We start from the raw sequence: 21,273 nt of genomic DNA, 5'->3' as shown, positions 1-21,273 counted from the left end.
ATGGCGTCTCGTTTCGAGACATTTCCAGAAGACGAAAATTGTGCGATAGATGAAGCAGTCGTACAAACAAATGCCAAGAAAGCGACGAGCTTGGCTTCTCGGTGTTCACTGGTTAGGTAGAAAATTATATTCATGCTGAATTTACAACAAAATCGTAAAATGTACTTGACAAATCCCCGAAATCTTTGTAAATTGTTAACGAAGTTCCTACCAAGTGACGTTTTTAATTTCAAAAAGTTACTTTTTTTTCAGTTTTATCCAGCTGATTTGGTAAATACTAAAACAACTATCCCCCTCAGGGTCGGTGAACAGCGCAAAATCAGATACCTCGACGCTTCGCGCTATTCACCTCCCCTTCGGGGGATAGTTGATATTATATCTCAATACGACAAAAGAGCACCTTATAATCACGTGATAGGTCCTGCTGCGCGTGTGCCTACTGACATAAAGTAGTTAGTATCGAATAGCTAGCATCCCGTTTCCATGGATAACTGTGTCAAACTCATATTGAAAAAAAACTTGTGTTCTCATTGAGAAAAGTGTCTTAGACCTCTACTCTTTAACATTTCCTCTAACGCCCTGAAGGTTTTAAACTGCTTCTGGAATCTCTAAAAATCTTTGTGTTCGTTGTGTAGCGGAGTAAAATATATTTCTTTGTGGATCGCTGCGTTACGTCTGGCGCTTGCCTGTTTCAAGTGTTCAGACAGTGGAGGGTGGCGTAAAATAGAGCGAAGGGGGAAAAAGGGAAAGAAAGGAATTGGTAGAGAGGAGGGTTTCTTCCCCTTCTCTCCCTGCCTCCAACGCTTTTTTCTGCTGCTTTTCTTTGTACCGTCCCCACCACATCTGGACGCCTGGAATAGGGTTTTGTGGCGATAACAGACTTTCTCGGCTATGGCCTTAAGAAAGAACCACAGGAAAATTATGAATGTCTCAAGGTAAACTACGATCAGGCGTTTTTATTTTTTAGAATAGCCAAGGATATTCCGAGTTACGGCAGCCAATCAAAACGCGCGAAAATTGCTATTCACTGATTTAATAAATACTAATTAGCGATATATTTTATGAGATGGCCTTGGCATCGCAAGGGCCAATCTAAATCTTGCATTTGTCAGCGTCTGGTGCTAAATTAGCTCTTTTTTAACATATGTTTTTTGGAAACAAAAAACGGGATCCGGGAAAGCAAATGAGAACAAGTGCGGGATGCAGGATTAACGTGAACAGGTCGCGGAATGCGGGATCAGGACCCCCCCCTCCACCCCTTCCAGACCCTGAGGGACGAACTACGCGTTCCAGTCCCAAAAACTCACATTATCTTTAGAAAAAAAGCGGGAGTTTAAAAATCATTGCTTAAATTAAACAGCAATCATGACTGAGTCACAACGCAATTCTCCATAGTTGATGTAGCTTCAGTTTAAGCTGCAATCCATTCTTCGAAATTTGGATCTGTAAATCACTATCCGTGACAATTTACATCCTGCTAAAAACACTAACGAGCTGGACCCAGCGTGACAAAACTTTGCAGGAAACCATCACATTCATATGGACAAAGGGAAAATCGCTTATAATTATTCAGATCCAGGAGGCACTTTGGAGAAAATCAAACAACCTAAAACCCTTACTTAGCCGCAATGAAGAGCTTCACGTTTCATAAGAGGGCAAAGAAAATGCGCTGGCATCAGAGGGCAAATCATGTCGACCGGTAATAACTGCAGAAAATCAATATACGTGTTACGACCTCTCATTACGAAACTGAAGCGACACAAATCACATTTGCTCAGTCAAAACCCTCCAGAGCATAATCCCAGGGAGGGGGGTACTGCCATATATGAGCTATATGGGCAATATGGGTATGTGCCGCTGCGAAGGGTATGGTTTTCAAGCAGTTTACTCTAGGATAGGGTATATAAATCAGAGCGTTTGGGTCTAGAATAAGGTATCATTTTTCAGGAAACTGATCAGTTGAATGAAGATTTTTTGTGACCTTGGTAGTTTCTGGAAAACAGCTACTCTAGGATAGGGGGGATTTGGGTAGTTCACTCTGGTATAAGGTAGCAAAATTCAGCTGAGCTAGCTCTGGTATAGGTTAAGGGTTCCAGGGTCCCAGTGGCACATCCTCACCCAGAAATTCCTAAGTATCCCCACGAGAGCATAATCTGCCCGCCAGAGAAAAAAATCATTGGAACAAACAGCATTTTGGCACGAGGTAAAAGTCGTATGTTGCCTACCGACCCCCTTTTGACAGTGTAATTTAGTTTAGTGGTAAAATGCAACGCGCGTTTCATTAAAAAAATCAGCCAGTTAAAAAGTGCCGACGTATGAATTTTGATCTCAAACAAGCGTCTGGTCTGATAGGGGGGGAGGGGGGGTCCGGGCCCCCCCTCGGACCCTCACCCTGGATACTTTAGTTAATTAATATTTCTACATATACACTTCTTATTCTTCTTTGTACTTGTAGCATTCATCTTAAGTCATTTATTTTCTTCATTTTATTGTATTTTTCAAAAGCAGCTTTCGTCTAAAAAAAGGCATTCCGACCAGAAAAATAGACTTGATGAAGTCCATTTTTTCAAAATGATCGGCGTTTCATTGAAGAAATACGGAAGTTTTCTTTTGTTGTATTTTATAAGTCACTCTTGACTAGTTATATACATACGAGGCTAAACATAATATTGAGCTACTTATTCCAGGCCTTGGACTTCCTCTACGTAAACCTGTCTCCGAGTTCATAAAAAGAGAAAACGAAAGAGACTAATTTCACAGTTTCTGCAATCTAGGGATCGAAGGTTTAATTAATTGAATATGGGGGAGGGGCTTTCACGCCTCTTGAGTTTTCAAGTGATTTTTTAAGCCCCTTTTAGGTGAACACTGTGTGTTTAAATTTGCTGCTTTATCCAACTTTTGACGTCATGGAAACAAAACCTGAGATAAAGTGTTAGGAATGGGAAAGCAACCTCTGGTCAGACATCGTTTGTGCTTTTCTTTTTTTTTAACTTAAGCCCTTTGATATGCATGAAGCGACAATCACGTGGAAGGCACCTGAACCATTGTTATTATATTGTAATACAAAACCAGTTGCCTATATATTCAATAATTTTGCTCATTTCTTGCATATTGACGAGTTTTTTCCCTGCCTTTGTAAGTTTTCTGGATTCGGCCTCGTTTCCATGTTGGATGATGGGGAGCCAAGAATGAACACCCTCCTGACAGTCGAAACTTTTAAATTTCGAGATGGGAACAGCTATATATTTAACCAGGGCGGTAAAACGAAGATTTTAAGCCATCTAGCTAAAATTTTTAGCAAAAAAAATCCCTTTTTTTTTGCTACACCGTCTCCTGTGGCCCGTTTCTCGAAAGTCCCGATCATTAACAGGCACGTAAAGCTGTTGTTGTTTACATGATAAAACTTTCAGTTAATGAAACAAAATGGAGTATTTTACTAGCCAGGACCCACGCTCCTATTCTTTTTATTTCGATCTGAATATTTGATTTCGGGCCTGAGAAGTTATCGGGACTTTGGAGAAACGGGCCCCTGACTACAAGTTGTTGCTTCATCTTTTGTGCAAAGTGACCGCCTATTCATGAAACCGCAAAAAAATTTGCCTGAGCAAAATAGTTGAATAGGAAGTATGCGTTAACAATTGTCGTGATTAATAATTAAACCAACTTACTAATGGAGGAAGCAAGTTGTCAAAGCCAACTGTTTATTTCAGATCGAAATAGAACGGTTTGCTAATGAGAAAAGCAACGGAGCAAGGAGTACGATAACTAAAAGTTTCTTCCAACACGGTAAGCTAAAGTAAAAGCTATACAAATACTATCAAGGGTTTAATTAATTGAATATGGGGGGGCTTTCACGCCTCTTGAGTTTTCAAGTTATGTTTTAAGCCCCTTTTAGGTGAATGCTGTGTGTTAAAATTTGCTGCTTTATCCACCTGTTTACGTCATGGAAACAGAACCTAAGATAAACAAGAGAGGATAAAGGGGACAGAGAACGCATCCCCCATACACACCCTATTCCATATTAGGTAATTCGTCTCGAGTTATTTTTAGAATCGGGAAAAAGTTACCTCGCGAGCTGCGTGGGTCAGTTTCGTGGAGGTTTCGCATGACTAAACGCCATGCAAAACATGTCGGGCGAAAGGTAATGAAAGCGTAAAGAGATTGAGAGCATTTTGAATATTGAAGCGAAATGAATCGGCGCTCACCTGGGAAAAGGGAATTGCTTTGACAACCCGTGAAATTAGTTTAACTCGAAGTTGTCGTAGCCTCAGTGCGTTAATAAAATGAGAAATTTCGCCGGTCTATTGAAACCGGTCGTTGGTACAATAAAGCAAGTAGGACGCCAAGTGTCATTTTTGTTGAATAATAAAAGACTAATAAAAGATTATATCAAACCAGAAATTGCTCTCTTCAAACTGTAAATTATAAATGATCCTGAGAGAATATTCAGTGTGTCAAAGATTTCCCTGCTGTACTGTTAGGTCTATCCAAAAGAGGAAGGGCGATTCTTTTTTAAGCTTAAGCTTTAGCAGAAATCTCTCTGTAGTCGTTTTCGTCGACAAAACGAATAGCAATAGCAATATCGCTCTCCGCCATTTTATTCTGTGTCAATTCGTGAAGGACGCGTGGCTCTGAGCTTGGGTCATCCACGCGGAACACATTCGCGCTATGTGATTGGCTTTTGTCTAATCCCCCTTGGGGATCTGTGGTCTTAAAAATAACTCGAAACGAATTACCTATGGAATAGGGTGTGTATGGGGGATGCCTTCTCTGTCCCCTTTATCCTCTCTTGTTTCCATAGAGAGAAATGGTAATATTATGTGTGAGATAAATTTAGTCGTGTAGAAAGTTAAGGCGTCTTCCGTGGCAAACCACTACTCCAATGTGATTTGCTGTAAATCTTTAAAAGAAAGCGCATAAATTTTGCGATTTGCTAGTTTAGCCGTTATACTAAGGAATGATTAGCATAATTATGTAAAGCCCGCGTAGAATCTCCACGTTCTCATTAATTTCCTAATTATGTAAGGTAATTTAACCAAACTTAATACAATGGGGCAAAGCAACATTAGTCTCACTGGTACTTAATTTACCCCGTACTTATTTTTACGAAATTGGAAGTTCTTGTTTTATTCATATAATATGGACAGAACGAAGCTACAGTTCACTAAGCTCGATTCTTAAGACACCCTGTTATCTGAGACTTAAAGCCAAGTAGATTACGCCCCCGCCTCAGAGATATTTCCATCTCAGCGGTCGATGGAAAATCTGGAAAGGCAATTTATTGGACATTTGCACAATTAAAGCTGTTGATAATTTGCCAGACTTCTCAATGTCAGCCCACGCTATAGTCTTGACGGGAAGGTTGTTTTCGTTTTTTGTCTGCAATGGACAAATTTTGATATTCTGTAAAGCAATGACAATTCAACTAACGCTTAAAAACGTCTTTGCAAACTGTTTTTCAGTAGTATGAACACCAAACAGAAGAATCTTAAGTAGTTCATGAATTCTTTAAATTAAATTGGGCAAATGATGAAATCGTTTCGTTGAATTAGGAACAAAGCATTTGAAAGAGGTTTTTATACTTTTAGTTTTATCACCAGAAAAGGTCTCTGTGGAAATACTGCTCTCTCTCTCTGCATCAAAGTTCATCAAATCCCCTTAGGCATTTTTAAAACAAGCCATTTGTTCTAGATTAAGGTTTGCAGACGAGTTTTTATATTATTTATTTATTGCAATTGTTTAACTTCTTTTGTGTCTGTATAAGGTTACAGGTAGTCAGGAGATGTGGGTGCTTGTTCTAATGCATTCAATTTAAAGACTGAATTTGACAAATGCTCCAACTTCACTTCTCTGCGTATCACGAGAAGATGGAAAAACCAGTAATTCAGAGAAACTACTTCTTCCTTCTATATATCTTTGTCACCTTTGCAACTAATTCTGAAGGTACATAGACTCTATCTTTTATTTCCTTTATTACAGTTGTTCAGTATATTATGACATGAAAAAAGAATCTAATACTTTCCCTCTCTTCTTTCAAAAAGCTTTCAGTCAAGGATCGATTGGCAACCTTTTCTATGTCAACTTCATGATAAGTGAATTTTCCTACCTAAATATCTCCAGTATTGGGCGGAATCTTATTCAAGACGAAAACGATTGTGGCTACGCCTGTCTAGAAATTCCTTCATGTTTTTCCTACAATGTGGCTGCCTTCCCTGATGTCAACGGCAAACTTCTTTGCGAACTCCTGCCCTCGGACAAGTTTAACAACTCGGACAAGTTCAACGCCAGCAAAGAGTTTCATCACTTTTATATTCCGGTACGTCAGACTTCTAATTTATCAAAAATCTTCCTTCTGAAGGGAAAATAAAAAGCTTCTTATTGTTTTTGTTTGTTTGTTTGTTTGTTTTCTTTTGTTTTTTGTTTTGACTCTCCTTAGTTTCGAAAGTTAGCATTTGTAAATAAAAATGTATCTTCGCTTGGAAAATCTTGAATGCAGTGGATTACATTGTGCTTTAAATGCAAAGGAATTGACTAACGAGTTTGGCAAGCCTAAAAAGGGTTACAACTGAGTTAAACCTTTCGACTCTTAATTAAATCATCCCGCCGATGCCAAAACATACTTGATGAAATCGATATATTTATCTTTGAATTAAAAGTCGTTTATGAGGGAGGACTTATGAGACAGAGCTCTCAAGTGAAATATCTGGCTACAAAAAGCATTTAGTTTGCAAAACACATTGTCATACCATGAATTTTCCCTATTATTTGTTTGCATATTTGGCTTTTGTTAAAAATTACAGAAACGTTTTAATACTCCTATTATAGGCTGCTGCCAGTTAGACTATATTACCTCAACTTCTTGAAATTTGGTAGCATCTCTGCAAATTTCCGGGTAGATGAAACAACGCAATAAACCGCACTAAAAAGTCAACTGAACAAACCCAGCGGGGCGTACAAAAGATAAAAATAGAGTGAGCTTGAGCGAAAGGACGGCACAAATAAGACGTCGGCAAAACGCTTGTGTGTGACAAACGTGACAGGCCTATTACCTGCGTGTTTGTTGTGATGTTCAATTAATATAACTGTGTTTTGATCTTTTACAAAGAGATCTTTTAAAAGGAAGGTGAAGTTTGGCGGAAATTGTTTTCAAACAGAATTATTTTCACGCTTGTCACACAAGATTTGCCGTCTTCATCCATCTGCCGCCCCTTTGCGTAATTTTACTAATGTCATTAAAGTATCGACATTTTTGTCAAGTTCGTTTCTTTTAAATTCATGAAACAATACGAAAAGGAAACGAAGAAAATCAATCCCAACCAGCAGGTTTGTAGGTTTACAGTAAGCTGAATTTAATCCAGGCTTCGGCTCGTTGAAGTTAATAACCTCACTTAATGAAGACAATGAACCCCTATAGTTTTCCTCTCCCACTTTCTAGTGCTTTTCTTGTTCTGTTAGGGTATTATTATGGCAACACAAAGTACCTATAGTAACCTGTTCACCTATGAAAACATTCAGCTGAGGGGATTCGTATCCATTAACGTTCCAGGCAATGCGTGAAATTAACCGAGTAAATTGCCTTGTTGAAACAATTTTTATTGTATCTTAGTTCTTCGTTCTTTTTCGCGTAAGCTATTAATGGCCTCCCATAATGTTTGCCTGTTTCAATGAGATATTGCCATAGCAACGCACATTTAAAAACAGAACTGCCACCTGTAACCATTAAACCGTTCGTGTTTCGTTCGACGTCCCTACTCTGAGATCCTGGTCGGTACGGCCACGCGTAAGTTCAACATGGATGATTAAAAACAAGCCTAAAATTTCGAATTTATTAGGTTTACACAAAATCTAGTCATTCGTAAGTTTCTTGACTACAATTAATAGTAACCCTTGCTTTTTAAAACAACTAAAGTTAACTAAATTGTCATAGTACTGTATTTAATTTTTTTCAAGAAAACAAAATTAAAAAGTAAGCATGTTCAACAATTAAGCACTCGTTGAGAGCACGCTTCATGTCATGTCAAAGGCGACGAAAACAGAATGAATTTTTTCTGACATCCTCATCCTCGTCATTTTTCCAAGCTTCTCCTCGTACTTTTTTTCCCTTTAAAAAGTTTATTGGCTGCACATCTCCTCCTGATAAGGATGTTAACATTCACATAAAAGGGATAAAGTACTACTAGAGAAACTGTGATCAGCCGCCTTAAAAGCCAACTGAAAGTCAGGAGGAAAGAATTGCACGTTTTAATTCTTTATAGAATGCATTGAAATGCAATTTAATTGGACAAAGAAATCCACAAAGTACAAGGAATATAAGATGAAATTTCATTAGAATTCATAGCAAAAAGCAAAAAAATGCATTTAAAAGATACCCTGACCAGCTACGAACGAAGGCAAACATTGGTTCTTCAAGCCATCGCGAGGCCACTCATATATCTGCACCCTGTTCATCCGACAAAGGCTGCGACAAAAAGAATGTATTGACCACAAGCAACTAGCTTGGAGTACAGTACGTGAACTCACTCACTGCGACAAAACCAGCCGCGCTCCAGACAATTTGCATTGATGACCGAGCGAGTTAAATTTATTAAATTACATGAGCTTATTGCATGCCAACTGCAGGGAATTTTAGTTTGTAACAGCGCTAAACATGAAATTCGTATCTTAGAGCACCTGCCGATTGTTTTAGATGTCGAGCAAAGTAGAATCCTGATGAAAGTGTTCACCGCTAAGTTCATGTTTTATTTATTCATTTATTTTTCATTCAGTCAGTCTGTTCGCTGACTAATGACAGTTCTGCTAGACTGAAAAGTAGAATTTGAATTCAGCATCTGTGGAATATGGATAAATGTTATACGTGACGTTACTGGATATTTTAACTTTGACATAAAATAGTCTTTACTTACAGCCGTATCCTTTCCTTTGTGTAGTCTCCTTGTGATAGTTCGCCCTGTAAGAACACTGGAAAATGCATTTCGTTGTACAAGGAAAATGGATATAAGTGTATCTGCGTGAAAGGATTCACTGGAAAAGACTGCGAAACGAGTAAGAAATACTGAGTTGAAACAATGTTGCCTCTAACTAAGATAAAATCACAGGTGACACTATAAACGCACTTTGCAAGTGGGAATAGAGCTTTTGTACGGATTTTAGGTATTATGTTATTGACTTTTACTTCTTTCAGCTCACTACAATAAAAAAATCTAACTGAGAATATTTAAACTACCTTGAAAGAAAAGTCGACCAATACTCTGAACTTTTACTTTTCCTTGACGTTACCCGTCACAAAGTTCAATTTCCGCGCTTGTTCGATACAGTGACTTATTTATAGAAAGGTTTCTAAATGGACCTCTAGAACAACGTTTGCTTTTACTAGTTGTGTTTTGGCTCTTGCTGAAGTCTAATTTACCTTGGCTGAAAGGTACATATCATTTTTTTAAAATATCTTTAATTCTCTCTCCTGCAGATATAAATGACTGTGTCAATATTCCTTGTTTGAACAACGGAACTTGCATCGACCTAATCAATGGCTTCAACTGCAGTTGCCCTCCAGGATTTGCCGGCAACCGATGCGAAATTGGTTAGATACTTGTTGCTGCTAGTTGCATTGCATTTCCGCCAAAACCTTCAACTTGCTATGTATCCGTTTAAACACCTAAAAAAAAAGTGTTGGACGCTGTTGAATGCTGATGGCCGATAAATATGGATCAAGTTTAAATCCTTATTACATTATATATATATATATATATATATATATATATATATATATATATATATATATATATATATATATATATCTATATCTATATCTATATCTATATCTATATATATATATATATATATATATATATATATATGGGTCCTACATCATCCAACAATTGAAACAATATTAATGATGTTATACATATATATATATATCTTGGCCGAACAAGTTTGGTCATTAACGCATACGTATTTATTTGCCATTAATTTTTTATTATATTTCACGCCTTCAGATACAAACGAGTGTGCGGAACATTCTCTGTTTGAATGCACTGATCGAAGTAACGGATTCAATTGCAGTTGTCCACCAGGATTTTCGGGCAATCGATGTGAAATTAGTTTCCTGTGTCTAGCTGTTATTTTATTGTTCGGTTTGAAATCTATACACTAACTGTCGGTGTTAGGTCTTGCATGTTTATTTATTGTTGGTTTTGTGAAGAAGAGGTTTATTTGCATTTATAACTTTCTTTCGCAACTTTCAATACTATTGAAGAACCCTTCGCAAAAGTGGAATTTCGTTTCTTTTGTTTGCAATTTATCTGTGATTATTGTTTGTTTCAGATATAAACGAGTGTGAGAGCAGTCCCTGTTTGAACAACGGAACTTGCACTGACAGAATCAATGCATTCAACTGCAGTTGCCCGCCTGGATTTTCTGGCAATCGATGTGAAATTGGTTAGTATGGTGTTAAGCTAATTACCCTATAATGATCTGGGAACGTTAAGACGTGCTCAAATGTCAACGCCTATCCCCCACTTCAGAAACTTCAAAGGACATGGGTACGATCTCGGCCAAAATTCATGGTTTGAATTTTCAATTGCTGATTTCAATTTTCAAATTCAGCACTTGAATTTTACAGCTGAATTCAAGAATTTATACTCCTCCTTTAGAATTCACATCATTGGAAAACCTTTTTACCCTTGTCGTTTAGCTTTTGAACTCAACTTTTTTATTTGACCTTGCTCGCGGTGCATTTTCAACTCGCCTTGTCAAATTACACAGTCAAACCATGTAATTTTCAACTTGACGAACAAATTTTTACACACTGCTACTTTTTGTCAGTTTTGATACCTGAACCGGTACTCTACATTTGACGGAGATTCGAACTTTGCATTCGATACTTTTTGGCGCATTTTGCCAGTCACAGCGTTATATTTCAAACTCAACCTCGTATATTTTGAACTCAACTTTTGAATTTTTGTTTACGCCTCAGTGCGAAAAAAATAAAGAACTTGGCAAAAAATAACATGTACATATATCTTGGCCGAACAAGTTTGGTTATTACCGAATATAGAGAATATTTCATGGAAACTGCTGGCGTACGGTGTGTACGCACGAGTTGTTGACGTATCAGAAATCGAACGAGTGAGCGCAGCAAACAAGTAAGATTTCTGATACAAAAACAACGAGTGCGTAAATACCGTACAAAGCACTTTCCATGTGGTATTGTGTTTATTATATACATACTGAGACATTCATCATTTTGGCGGCCTTTCTGTTTTAAATCTTTCTGAAAATGCTAAAATTTGCCGCTACACACTTACCGCAAAATGACAACGAAAACGAAGTATCAGCTTATTAGTAAAAACGTTTGTTAAAAACAAAAATGACGGTAAGGATATGAGGTAATCCAAGAACTATAAGTGAATCTTAACTGTTTGTTCTCAATCCACAATTGAAAATGAGTGAATTTAAGTAAAATGGCCGGTTTCAATATAAGCTTAAGCTTAAATGAAAGGCAAAGTAGCTCCGACAAAAAGCACAGCAAAAGCTTACGTCTCGTTCTGTTTTTCCCTTTCCGCTGTTGTTTCGCCGGCTCTCTACCATTTTCTTTATCGACAGTGAAACTAACGAAACTATTCCACTCCATTTCCGAAATGTTTTTCACTTTTTTAGCGAGAAAAACTCTTCGAGTAAAACTTTTGTCGTTGAATGTGTGCGAAGCGGCGCTGCAAGCTGCAATAAAAGGCGGGAATTTTGGCGCGAAACTCAGACACCTCTATGGCTTCTGATGGGACGTATCATTTTTCTCACGCGTGAAAAAACATCGTTCGCGATTCTGATAGGACGTATCATTTTTGCACGTGTGAAAACCATCGTTCGTTCCTCTGATTGGCTAGAACTAATTTGCGTACGAAAATTTACGACATAGCTGTTTGGTGAGTATTTCTCAGTATCTTTATAATAAACATATTTATTTGTCATTAATTCTTTATTATGTTTCACGCCTTCAGATATAAACGAGTATGAGAACATTGTCCACCAAGATTTTAGGACAATTGATGTGAAATTCGTTTCCTGTGTTTAGCTGTTATTTTATTGTTCGGTTTGAAATCTATACACTAACTGTCGGTGTTAGGTCTTGCATGTTTATTTATTGTTGTTTTTGTGAAGAAGAGGTTTATTTGCATGTATAACTTTCTTTCGCAACTTTCAATACTATTAAAGAACCCTCCGCAAAAGTGGATTTTTGTTTCTTTTGTTTTTGTTTGCAATCACATCTGTGATTATTGTTTGTTTCAGATATAAACGAGTGTGAGAGCAGTCCCTGTTTGAACAACGGAACTTGCACTGACAGAATCAATGGCTTCAACTGCAGTTGCCCTCCAGGATTTGCCGGCAACCGATGCGAAATTAGTGAGATACTTGTTGCTCCTAGTTGCATTGTATTTCCGCCAAAAGCTTAATTCGACTTGCTACGTATCCGTTTAAACACCTAAAAAAAGTGTTGAACACTGTTGAATGCTGATGGCCGATAAAATAATATGGATCAATTTTAAATCCTTATTACATTATATATATGGGTCCTACATCATCCGACAATGTTAATGATGTTTTACCAACATACGTTTTTATTGGGCGGCTCTAGGGTCCACTGGATTGTTTTGCAATTCTACTGACCTCCAGTTCCAGTCTCGGTCCATGGAAATACCGAAAACAAAGAACTTGGCAAATAATAACACATATATCTTGGCCGAACAAGTTTGGTCATTAACGCATACGTATTTATTTGTCATTAATTTTTTATTATATTTCACGCCTTCAGATACAAACGAGTGTGAGAACATTCTCTGTTTGAATGCACTGATCGAAGCAACGGATTCAATTGCAGTTATCCATCAGGATTTTCGGGCAATCGATGTGAAATTAGTTTCCTGTGTTTAGCTGTTATTTTATTGTTCGGTTTGAAATCTATTCACTGTCGGTGTTAGGGTCTTGCATCACCGTTTATTCATTGTTGTTTTTGTGAAGAAGAGGTTTATTTGCATTTATAACTTTCTTTCACAACTTTCAATACTATTGAAGAACCCTCTGCAAAAGTGGATTTTTGTTTCTTTTGTTTTTGTTTGCAATTTATCTGTGATTATTGTTTGTTTCAGATATAAACGAGTGTGAGAGCAGTCCCTGTTTGAACAACGGAACTTGCACTGACAGAATCAATGCATTCAACTGCAGTTGCCCGCCTCGAGTTTCAGGCAATCGATGTGAAATTGGTTAGTTTGGTGTTAAGCTAATTACCCTATAATGATCTCGTAAGGAAGTTAAGACGTATGGCGTACGTTCACCGCCAAAATTTTTGGTTTGTCTTTAAATTGCTCATTTAAATTTTCAACTTTAAAACTTCAATTTTATTTGACCTTGCTCGCTCTACATTTTCCACTCGCTTTGTCAAATTACACAGTCAAACCATGCAATTTTCAACTTGACAAACAGATTTTTATACACTGGCACTTTTTATTAGTTTTGATGCCTGAACCAGCACTCTACATTTGACTGAGAAGCCAATTTTGCATTCGATACTCACTAGCCGCGTTTCGCCACCGCGTGCCTGTTTCGGTCACTGAAATGAACTTTGGCGCCCTCTAACTGAAAATATTGAACTTCAAAATGTAGGTTTTTCGCGTCCACCATTACAAATTTATGTTCCAGTGAGCCCACGGCTTGGAGTTGCGGTCTTATAATAAAAAGCTATTGTTCTCTGACTTGTGACGTCATTTTCTGAACACGCCGAGCAAAACAAACCTGAACCGTGAAAAATCAGCGAGCGATTCTCCAAGTTTCGCTCGTCTTCGCCCGATTCTGGAAATTTAAAGGAGAAAACCATCGATTACGATGACTCTGTAGAACCAGCTCCGACTGAATATGAGAAAGTCAAATACTAAGGGTAGCTTAGGCTCATAGAAGGAAGAAATGCACACTTCACCGAGTCCTATTTTATGCACTTTGTGCCGAGGGAGATTCGGACTACTGGTAGGTGTACTACGTACTGGCTATAAAAATAAAACACAGGCAAGAAAATCGAGAGTCCGCACTAATGTCACCTACCTTCTAGCCACTCTCGAGTGCTCATTTAATTTATCCAAGTTTAGATAAAGTTTTGCTTTTAATATAGCAATTCAGGCACAGCGAATCAGAGTGGGTTCGAGAGTGGGTACAGTTTTCAGCTCACTTAAGTTTCAGTTCCAAAGCAGCTCGTTGTCCTTTTTTTGAAAATTTGATTGTTACTTTAGTGTTATGTATCTCAGCCGATGATTTAGATCTAATGTTAAGTTCTCTATACAGTGTGCCATAAATTCACTAGCATTTAGGAAGAAGTGTTACCCAGTGGAAATTATGTTCATCATGGCTGAGGCCCATCCTTGATTGTGCTCTGTTGGTTTTTCGTGCTAATGGTTTTTCCATTGTAAAATATAATTAGAAACAAGTATTTTAAGAGATCAAACCCCTTACATTCCCCGCAGAGTAGTTTTTAAAGTGTGGGGGGCCAGTGACCACTTACTTTGAGGTGGGGGGGGGGGGGGGGAGCAAATTTGGCTGTTCTCTCTTTGTGGCTGTTTAGAACTGTCAGATTACTGGACCTTTCCGTCTTGAGTCACTGTTGAGCGGAGTCATGTTTATAAATTTCAAGCCGCTTAAAAGTACCTTTCTCTTGCTGATCGTGCACATGCTGGATCCACCACTAGAAGTTTGCAGATCATGATATTACACTGTAGGTTCCTGTAACCCCGTTATTTTGTCTAGTATGTCATTTAAATGCGTCAGAGACCACATCATCAGCCGATATAATTCGTTTTAAGAGACCGTCGTTTTTGGAGTAGTCTTCAGATTTAATCGAGAACCTTCATCAAAAGAGACTATTCCGCATCATTGCAAATGCTACATAGCCTGGCTAGTTTGAAAATGCGAAAGTCTAGGACTAATTGCAGTTTTGTAAATACAGGCGTTTTGAACCGGCTTGCTACACATCAGACTGATGGGATCAAAATGGACCAATAATGAATTTAGATGCTGGAAGATTCTTATTCCAACAAAGATACTACTTATATGAAAATTTATTACGGTGGAACCTCTATAACGAAGTCCTCGGTTTAACGAACTATTTTTTTGTTACTCCAGTCATAGTAAAACATAAGGCAATATGAAAAAGAACCTTGATGTAAGTTGACGAATCTCGTTATAATGAACATATTTTGCCAGTTCCTTGGCCCTTTTTTGTATCGAGGTTCCACTGTACTTAATTTTATTTATTAATTGTTCAAAAAGTGGGGGGACCCTGCCCCCCTTTCCCCGCCCCATCCCCCTCGCCCTGCGCGGACCCTGCCCTAGCTTGGCTCAGGCTATATGATACCCCCAAATAGACTATGCTACATCGGGCAACAAAAAACAATAAAATTTTAGCCCTTGGTTTGTTCAATGTAATCACTGGACAGTATGACTAACAAATAACGGATTTCTATACTGCACACCCTAAGTAAGACCAAAACTTGTCCTCCAGGTTCTAAGGGAGGGCCTCACATTTATCTTGTGATCGACAATTGTGCAGATCAATCGTCAGGCTAGGGTGGACAGTATCTCATTTATAGGAATAACGTTAGTCTATCCCAGCCTGTTAAAAGATATACCAAGGTTTTCAGAAGTACCAAGGCTGTACTCTATACGAGAAATTGAAAGGAGACCAGTGCTCCAGACATGTGAAATCCTGGGTGCCCAGCACATGATTTCTATGAAAATACTTTTTAAAAAAGATTCCTAGTTGCCCCGGAACAATAGTTAGGCGCCATGGGCCAACCGGGCGCTGGTAGAACACAACCTTGAGTAGTGAAACATAAAGCAGCAGTGACTAGCAGGGGCCATGAAACTATCTCATACATGTACATAAGCCTTACTTGCAATAAATATTTCAGGAACCAAGCCTTGGTGATTATTCATATATTTTTAACTTGCAATCTGTCAGTTACATCACTTCAGTGATTCAGTGCATGAGTAACCCTGTGTTGGAGTTTACATCTCAAATTATCATATACTCATATAATTATTATAAGCATTCAATGCAAGAATGCAAAACTTTTCTTTATTCACTCAAAAGAATAACAATACACAACATTCAAGATAGGATCACATTTAAATTTTAAAGACCACATCAGTAAAATTAATACTAATAATTCTTGCTGTATTTTCCAAAATTACATAAAAAGTTTTACAATAAACTTGTGTGGGCTCTCTTGATTTAACTTGTGGTTTGAACTGACAATATGTGTCTGTGCAGTTAAATCAGGTTATGAGTTTTGGGAAGACTAAAATTGAAAAAAGTAGACCTTGTGTTTAGTGAGGGTTATTGCGACCAGAATGTTGGAAATACTAAGGTATGGTAGAATATCATACCATTCAGATTGCACAATGATCCTGATAGATTTCAATATTTTACAAAAAAAATTTGCAAATAGAACTTTAAAGCATTTTATAAAAGCTCAAAGGAATGTTAATAGTGGTAACAGAACAAATGGTACACTACAAGAACAAGGTGTGAGCAATAATTGCCAACAAGGCAACCGAGCTAAGAAGCGAGGTTGACTCGGCGGCAGAATTATAACGCCGCGCAATGTAGGCAAAAACTCTCAAATTCTGCGTAACCCTCTAAAATTTGCATTTTTGACCATATTTGGGTGTAAGTAAGACCCCATATTTGGGTAGTAACGTCATGGTCTTGTATTAACAACTCGTGGTTCAAGATTGGGTGATTCAGTGTGCAGCTGTTCGTTGTCTGTTTAAGAGGACCTAACTGGTGAGCAAGCTTTAATACGATTTCTAGTTTGAAAGGGCAATTAGTGCTCTGGTTTGCTTTATCAATTGTGTTTAAAATAGCAGCTGATCAAGGAATAGGGTTTTACGCTCAAATTTTTGTCAGAACTAGCTTGTTCTTTGCAGCTCGGTTTATATTGAGGTAGCGTGTTCGCTTCTCGACTCAGAACCAGGGATTTCAGTGTTCTCTTTTCCTTTGTGAACTGAATTTTAAGCGGTAGTTGATCAAGGCATAGGGTTATATTCTCAAAACTTATTACAGAACCAGCGTGTTCTTCGCAGGTTGATTTACATTGAGCCAGTCCTCACCTCCCGTGGGGAATACAACGTATTTTCGGACATTTTTTTTAAAATTTATTTATGTTTTTCGAGAGATTTTGTCAACCAGCATGTTTTTTTGCTGCTCGATTTACATTGAGACAGCCCAAAACTCCCGTCAGGAATGCAACGAATTTGCGAACCTCTTGTTTTTCAGACTATCATTATGCCTTTCAAGAGATTTTTTGTCCTGTAACACTCGCTCATTAGCTCTTTGTATTTTATTCAAGTTTATATTTTTATGCCTCTAACACATTCCGCCCCATTCTTGCGCGCTTTTCACACATTTTAGTTTATGTATATTACCTGTTGCTGGGAGTTTAATTATTATTTTTAATTTCGGCAGTCAAAGGCCTCATTTGAACTATATTTTTCTTTTTAACCTTGGTAGCTTTGATACAATGGAATTTTCCATGAAACATAAGTGCTAACTTGCTCATATTTACCAACAAAGCTTCAAGCCATGTTGTTATTGTTTAAAGTGAAAGCCTAGAATGTGCCAAAGTTGTTGTTTTGAAGTTGGGTGCCATCCTTTTCTATAGCGCAATCCATTTTAAACCTCTAGATCTGAATAGGCACATTCCACAAAAGACAAACCAATTCGCCTCGTTGGCACTTGTCGGAAGGTACCCCTAGTAGTGTTTACAAAACTAGTAGGCTCTCTGTGATCTGTTGTCTTAGGGAAAAACCTTTCGAAAACTAAAAAAATCAAAGGTGAATCTTCCCTTCTACACCAGTTATTTCTCTGATATATAAATAAATCCTGATAACTTGCAAGTACGCCAAGCAAATTTCTTGTTAAAGAGACAGGGGCACCCAACGAGAATATAGTTCAAAACCACTTAAACATAACATTGTTAAACGTATTTTAGTATTTAAACGGTAGATATAGGCATATTTTTATCCCCTAAAAGTTTTTCATCTGTTCGGATTTCCTAGCTGAAAGTTTAGTGATTTGAAAATTATAGGGATCAAAAATTATCCTTTGAAAATTTCAGCCAGAAAAAAGGCTCCCGAAAATTCTAGGTGACCTTTTTAGGGTAAAAATCCGTTAAAAATGGGCAATTATACCATTTGTTAGATGTTCGAAAATCCTAGGAGAGGCTGGCAAGCAAGAAATTTTACAACAAATCCGAAAATTCTAGATCTTAAAACGTCTTGCGGACAGATATTTTCCTAAAATTGACGTTTGGTGCCCCTGAAGAGAGGTGCACAGCACTCAAAGGAAACATACATATATACATGTATTACATACGCGTTATACCGAGTGGAAGCTGAAGGTTTCCTAAAAGTTTCATAGTCGTCGCGTTCCAGTCGAAAAAAGGTCTAAGAAATACTTTATCTTCGATGACTTCGCCAGTAGCAAAAGCAAAAATCACCACCGGCGATATAAATAACTTAACAATGAGCATTGGGGACATTCACTGCAAGCTTTCCAAACTGTAGGCTTACCTCCTTGCGCTCCCTCTTCATGCGAAGATTTCTTTCAGATTCAAGATCTGTTGATTGATCTTTCTTCCATATGCCAGCAAACGATCCAAGTTTAATTTTCCGCCGCTGGTTTGCGTTGAGAGCCCCGGGAAATGCTGTTGCAGCACTCTTCGAAGTTATTAAACCGAGAAAACAGCGAAGCTGTCAGCTGTAAACAAACCTATTCCTCGAATCTCTAATTCTGTTGGTCAGACTCGCGTGCAGCTCAATTTTTCTCGATAGCAGGGGTTGCTGCACACATACGGACCCTAATGTAGTAAGATCGAAAGAGTTTTCCTAAAAAAGAACGCATCGAAGTGGGAGAAAAAGCGAACATTGTTTGACCAGAGGTCGTTCGAGAAATTAGTCACGCTGCGGGTAATGAGCTAAGAAAATGACGTCACAAAGCAATTGTCTTGTATTCTTGGTAACCAGGCCTCAGGATCATATCGATGTAATGGCGGAGGAAAGTAAATAGTTTTTGAGCGCAAAAAAATACCACTTTCCTTAATCGTATGACTTAGAGTACATGGTGTGCAAATTATAGCTTACTAAACTGCCAATCTAGCGAAAGAAAATGGTATTCATGGATTTAATCATACTGGGTATCAATTTAAGCAATGATAGACTCCAGCTTGTTTTTCTAAGCTTTTTCTAATATGCGATGTTATGCGGCCAAAATGATAGAGCCTTTATGACAAATTTCCGAGGAGAATATTTTTCGGGAGAATTGACCGATATATGGGAACATTTGTATTACGCTTTACTTCGTAACCCGGTCAATATAATGACGACAAACCGCACTGCGGACTACGTTATAAAACATGTACACTCTGAAGGTGTAAAACGAGGGCTACAGACAATGTGAATGCGCTTAAAACACTGGGCTTATTATTTCTTGGTAAGCTAAAAATAAGATCAAAATGTCACTAAAAAGCAAAATACATTGAATTACGGCGGTTTCTGCAATTAGGTCCCCTGTATTGACCTCGCATGGGTCTTTGTTGTTTTATATCTCCAACGCTTTCAAATGGAGAAGACCGGAGAACTGGTAATGTGAGATAAGCGGCCAAAATCAAATTTGCTATTAAAGTAAAAAATTAAAACCCTCTCCCCAAAGCATAATCTACCCGTTGGTCAAGTAGTCTGCTACACAGCCGTTTTTAGTGTCGTCGGGTAAAATTCGGCCGTGTAGCAGACTGCTGGTCAAGCTTGTCCAGCTGATTGTATTGCATACAGTTTAGAACCTGAACAAATTAATTCTTACAGCAATTGAAATAGAACTAAAATTTTAAAGGAAACAGGTCTCTCCAACTAAAGAGCATCAGAATTTTGTGATATTTGTTGTTTTGTCGGAAAACCGGTGTGCAACAGCGGAAATATTATTTCCAAGGGGTGCCTAACCAAGTTGGAAAATTACACAAATTCCTGGGGGTGTGGCGTTCTGACAAGAAACCCCTGGAAGGAAAATTCCAAGGGGTGGAGGGGTCTAAAGCTAAAGTTCCCTCCGTCGTGGGAAGGAGGTACGGATATTTTCTTAAACCACACAATGCATACTATCCATAGTTGATGTGGCTTCATTTTAAGCTGCAATTCAGTCTATATATAAAATTTGGATCTATAAATCACTATCCATGAGAATTTAACATTCTGCAAAGAACACTAACGATCTGGGCGTGACGAAACATTGCAGGAAATTATCGCATTCACGGACAAAAAAATAATCTTTGAGTTAAAAAGCTTTACGTTTCAATAGAGCAAGCAGTATTTTGGCTTGAGGTGGTGTGTTGCCTAGGTAAAGAGCTGGGGCAGGAGGTCGATGGGTCGCCATCTCCCACCCCCACAAAGACGTCTTTTGTCTCGACCACTGATCACTGAAGCGTAAACAAAAATTCGAAAATTGAGTTGGAAATAAACGACGCTGAGTTTGAAATTTCACACGGTGACAGGCGAAATGCGGCGAGTGAGAATCAACTGGCATTTCACTCAAATGTAGAGTACTGGTTCAGGCATCAAAACTAATAAAAAGTAGCAGTGTATAAAAATTTGTTTGTCGAGTTGAAAAGGTACAGCGAACAAGGTCAAATAAAAAAGTTGAGTTCAAAAGCTTATAGACAAGTGTAAAAACGCTTTCCAGTTAGTGAATTCTAAAGGAAGAGTGTAAAATATTGAATTCAGCGTTAAAATTCAAGTGTTGAAGTTGAAAATTTAAATGAGCAATTTTAAAATTCAAACCATGAATTTTGGCGGGGATCGTACGCCATAGTTTTAAGCAAATAGAAGCGAAGATGGACTGTTGTACAGCTTCGAGGCAACCTAACTAACGACAATTCATGTCAAGGGTGGATAATTAAGGTTCGACTCATGGAAATTCGGACACCTTTTCCCAGAATTTTCTGTTTTCGCTTTAATCTTTTTTCGTTGGCTAATTGCATGTATGTTTGTTCTGATAAATCCACAGTTGCTGCCTCAATCACTCAAAAACCGTCATCTATTGTCGCTGAAGTAGGGGAAAACGTGATCTTTCCGTGCCAAGCTACTGGCCTGCCACTACCAACGATCACGTGGTGAAGAGCGTTTGGTTCCCTACCAAAAGGGAAGAGTGCAGTAGTCGATGGAAACTTGACGATTCGCAATATAACCAAA

The 21,273-nt window shown here is 38.1% G+C and overlaps 2 protein-coding genes across 2 annotated transcripts in view; both read left to right on the top strand.

Annotated features, from left to right (window-relative positions):
* LOC140944492 (uncharacterized) lies at positions 1-10,453 on the top strand. Its single transcript, XM_073393628.1, has 5 exons — positions 1-116; positions 5,980-6,316; positions 8,928-9,042; positions 9,464-9,577; positions 10,321-10,453. Exons 1-5 carry the CDS (start codon positions 1-3, stop codon positions 10,437-10,439), a joined length of 801 nt encoding a protein of 266 aa, XP_073249729.1. The 3' UTR covers positions 10,440-10,453.
* An 81-nt stretch (positions 10,454-10,534) lies between these two features.
* Positions 10,535-21,273, top strand: part of LOC140944491 (uncharacterized) — a 12,262-nt gene continuing 1,523 nt past the window's right edge. Inside the window, exons 1-4 of the mRNA XM_073393627.1 lie at positions 10,535-10,538; positions 12,283-12,396; positions 13,140-13,253; positions 21,203-21,273. The exon at positions 21,203-21,273 is cut by the window's right edge and continues 1,523 nt beyond it. Coding sequence (XP_073249728.1) covers positions 10,535-10,538; positions 12,283-12,396; positions 13,140-13,253; positions 21,203-21,273 — 303 coding nt within the window. The remainder of the gene's footprint in view (positions 10,539-12,282; positions 12,397-13,139; positions 13,254-21,202) is intronic.

The sequence above is a fragment of the Porites lutea genome, chromosome 7 (genome assembly GCF_958299795.1).
Source record: "Porites lutea chromosome 7, jaPorLute2.1, whole genome shotgun sequence".
NCBI lineage: Eukaryota > Metazoa > Cnidaria > Anthozoa > Scleractinia > Poritidae > Porites > Porites lutea.
The sequence above is the reverse complement of the archived record's forward strand: the minus strand, read 5'-3'. Positions and strand labels throughout refer to the sequence as shown.

What these genes read in the sequence shown, in the direction of transcription:
- LOC140944492 (XM_073393628.1), top strand. Translation starts at nt 1, where the DNA reads ATGGCGTCTCGTTTCGAGACATTTCCAGAAGACGAAAATTGTGCGATA. An exon ending in TTCATCACTTTTATATTCCG is followed by an intron (nt 6,317 to 8,927) that starts GTACGTCAGACT and finishes TCCTTTGTGTAG; the next exon opens with TCTCCTTGTGATAGTTCGCC. An exon ending in CGGCAACCGATGCGAAATTG is followed by an intron (nt 9,578 to 10,320) that starts GTTAGATACTTG and finishes TGTTTGTTTCAG; the next exon opens with ATATAAACGAGTGTGAGAGC.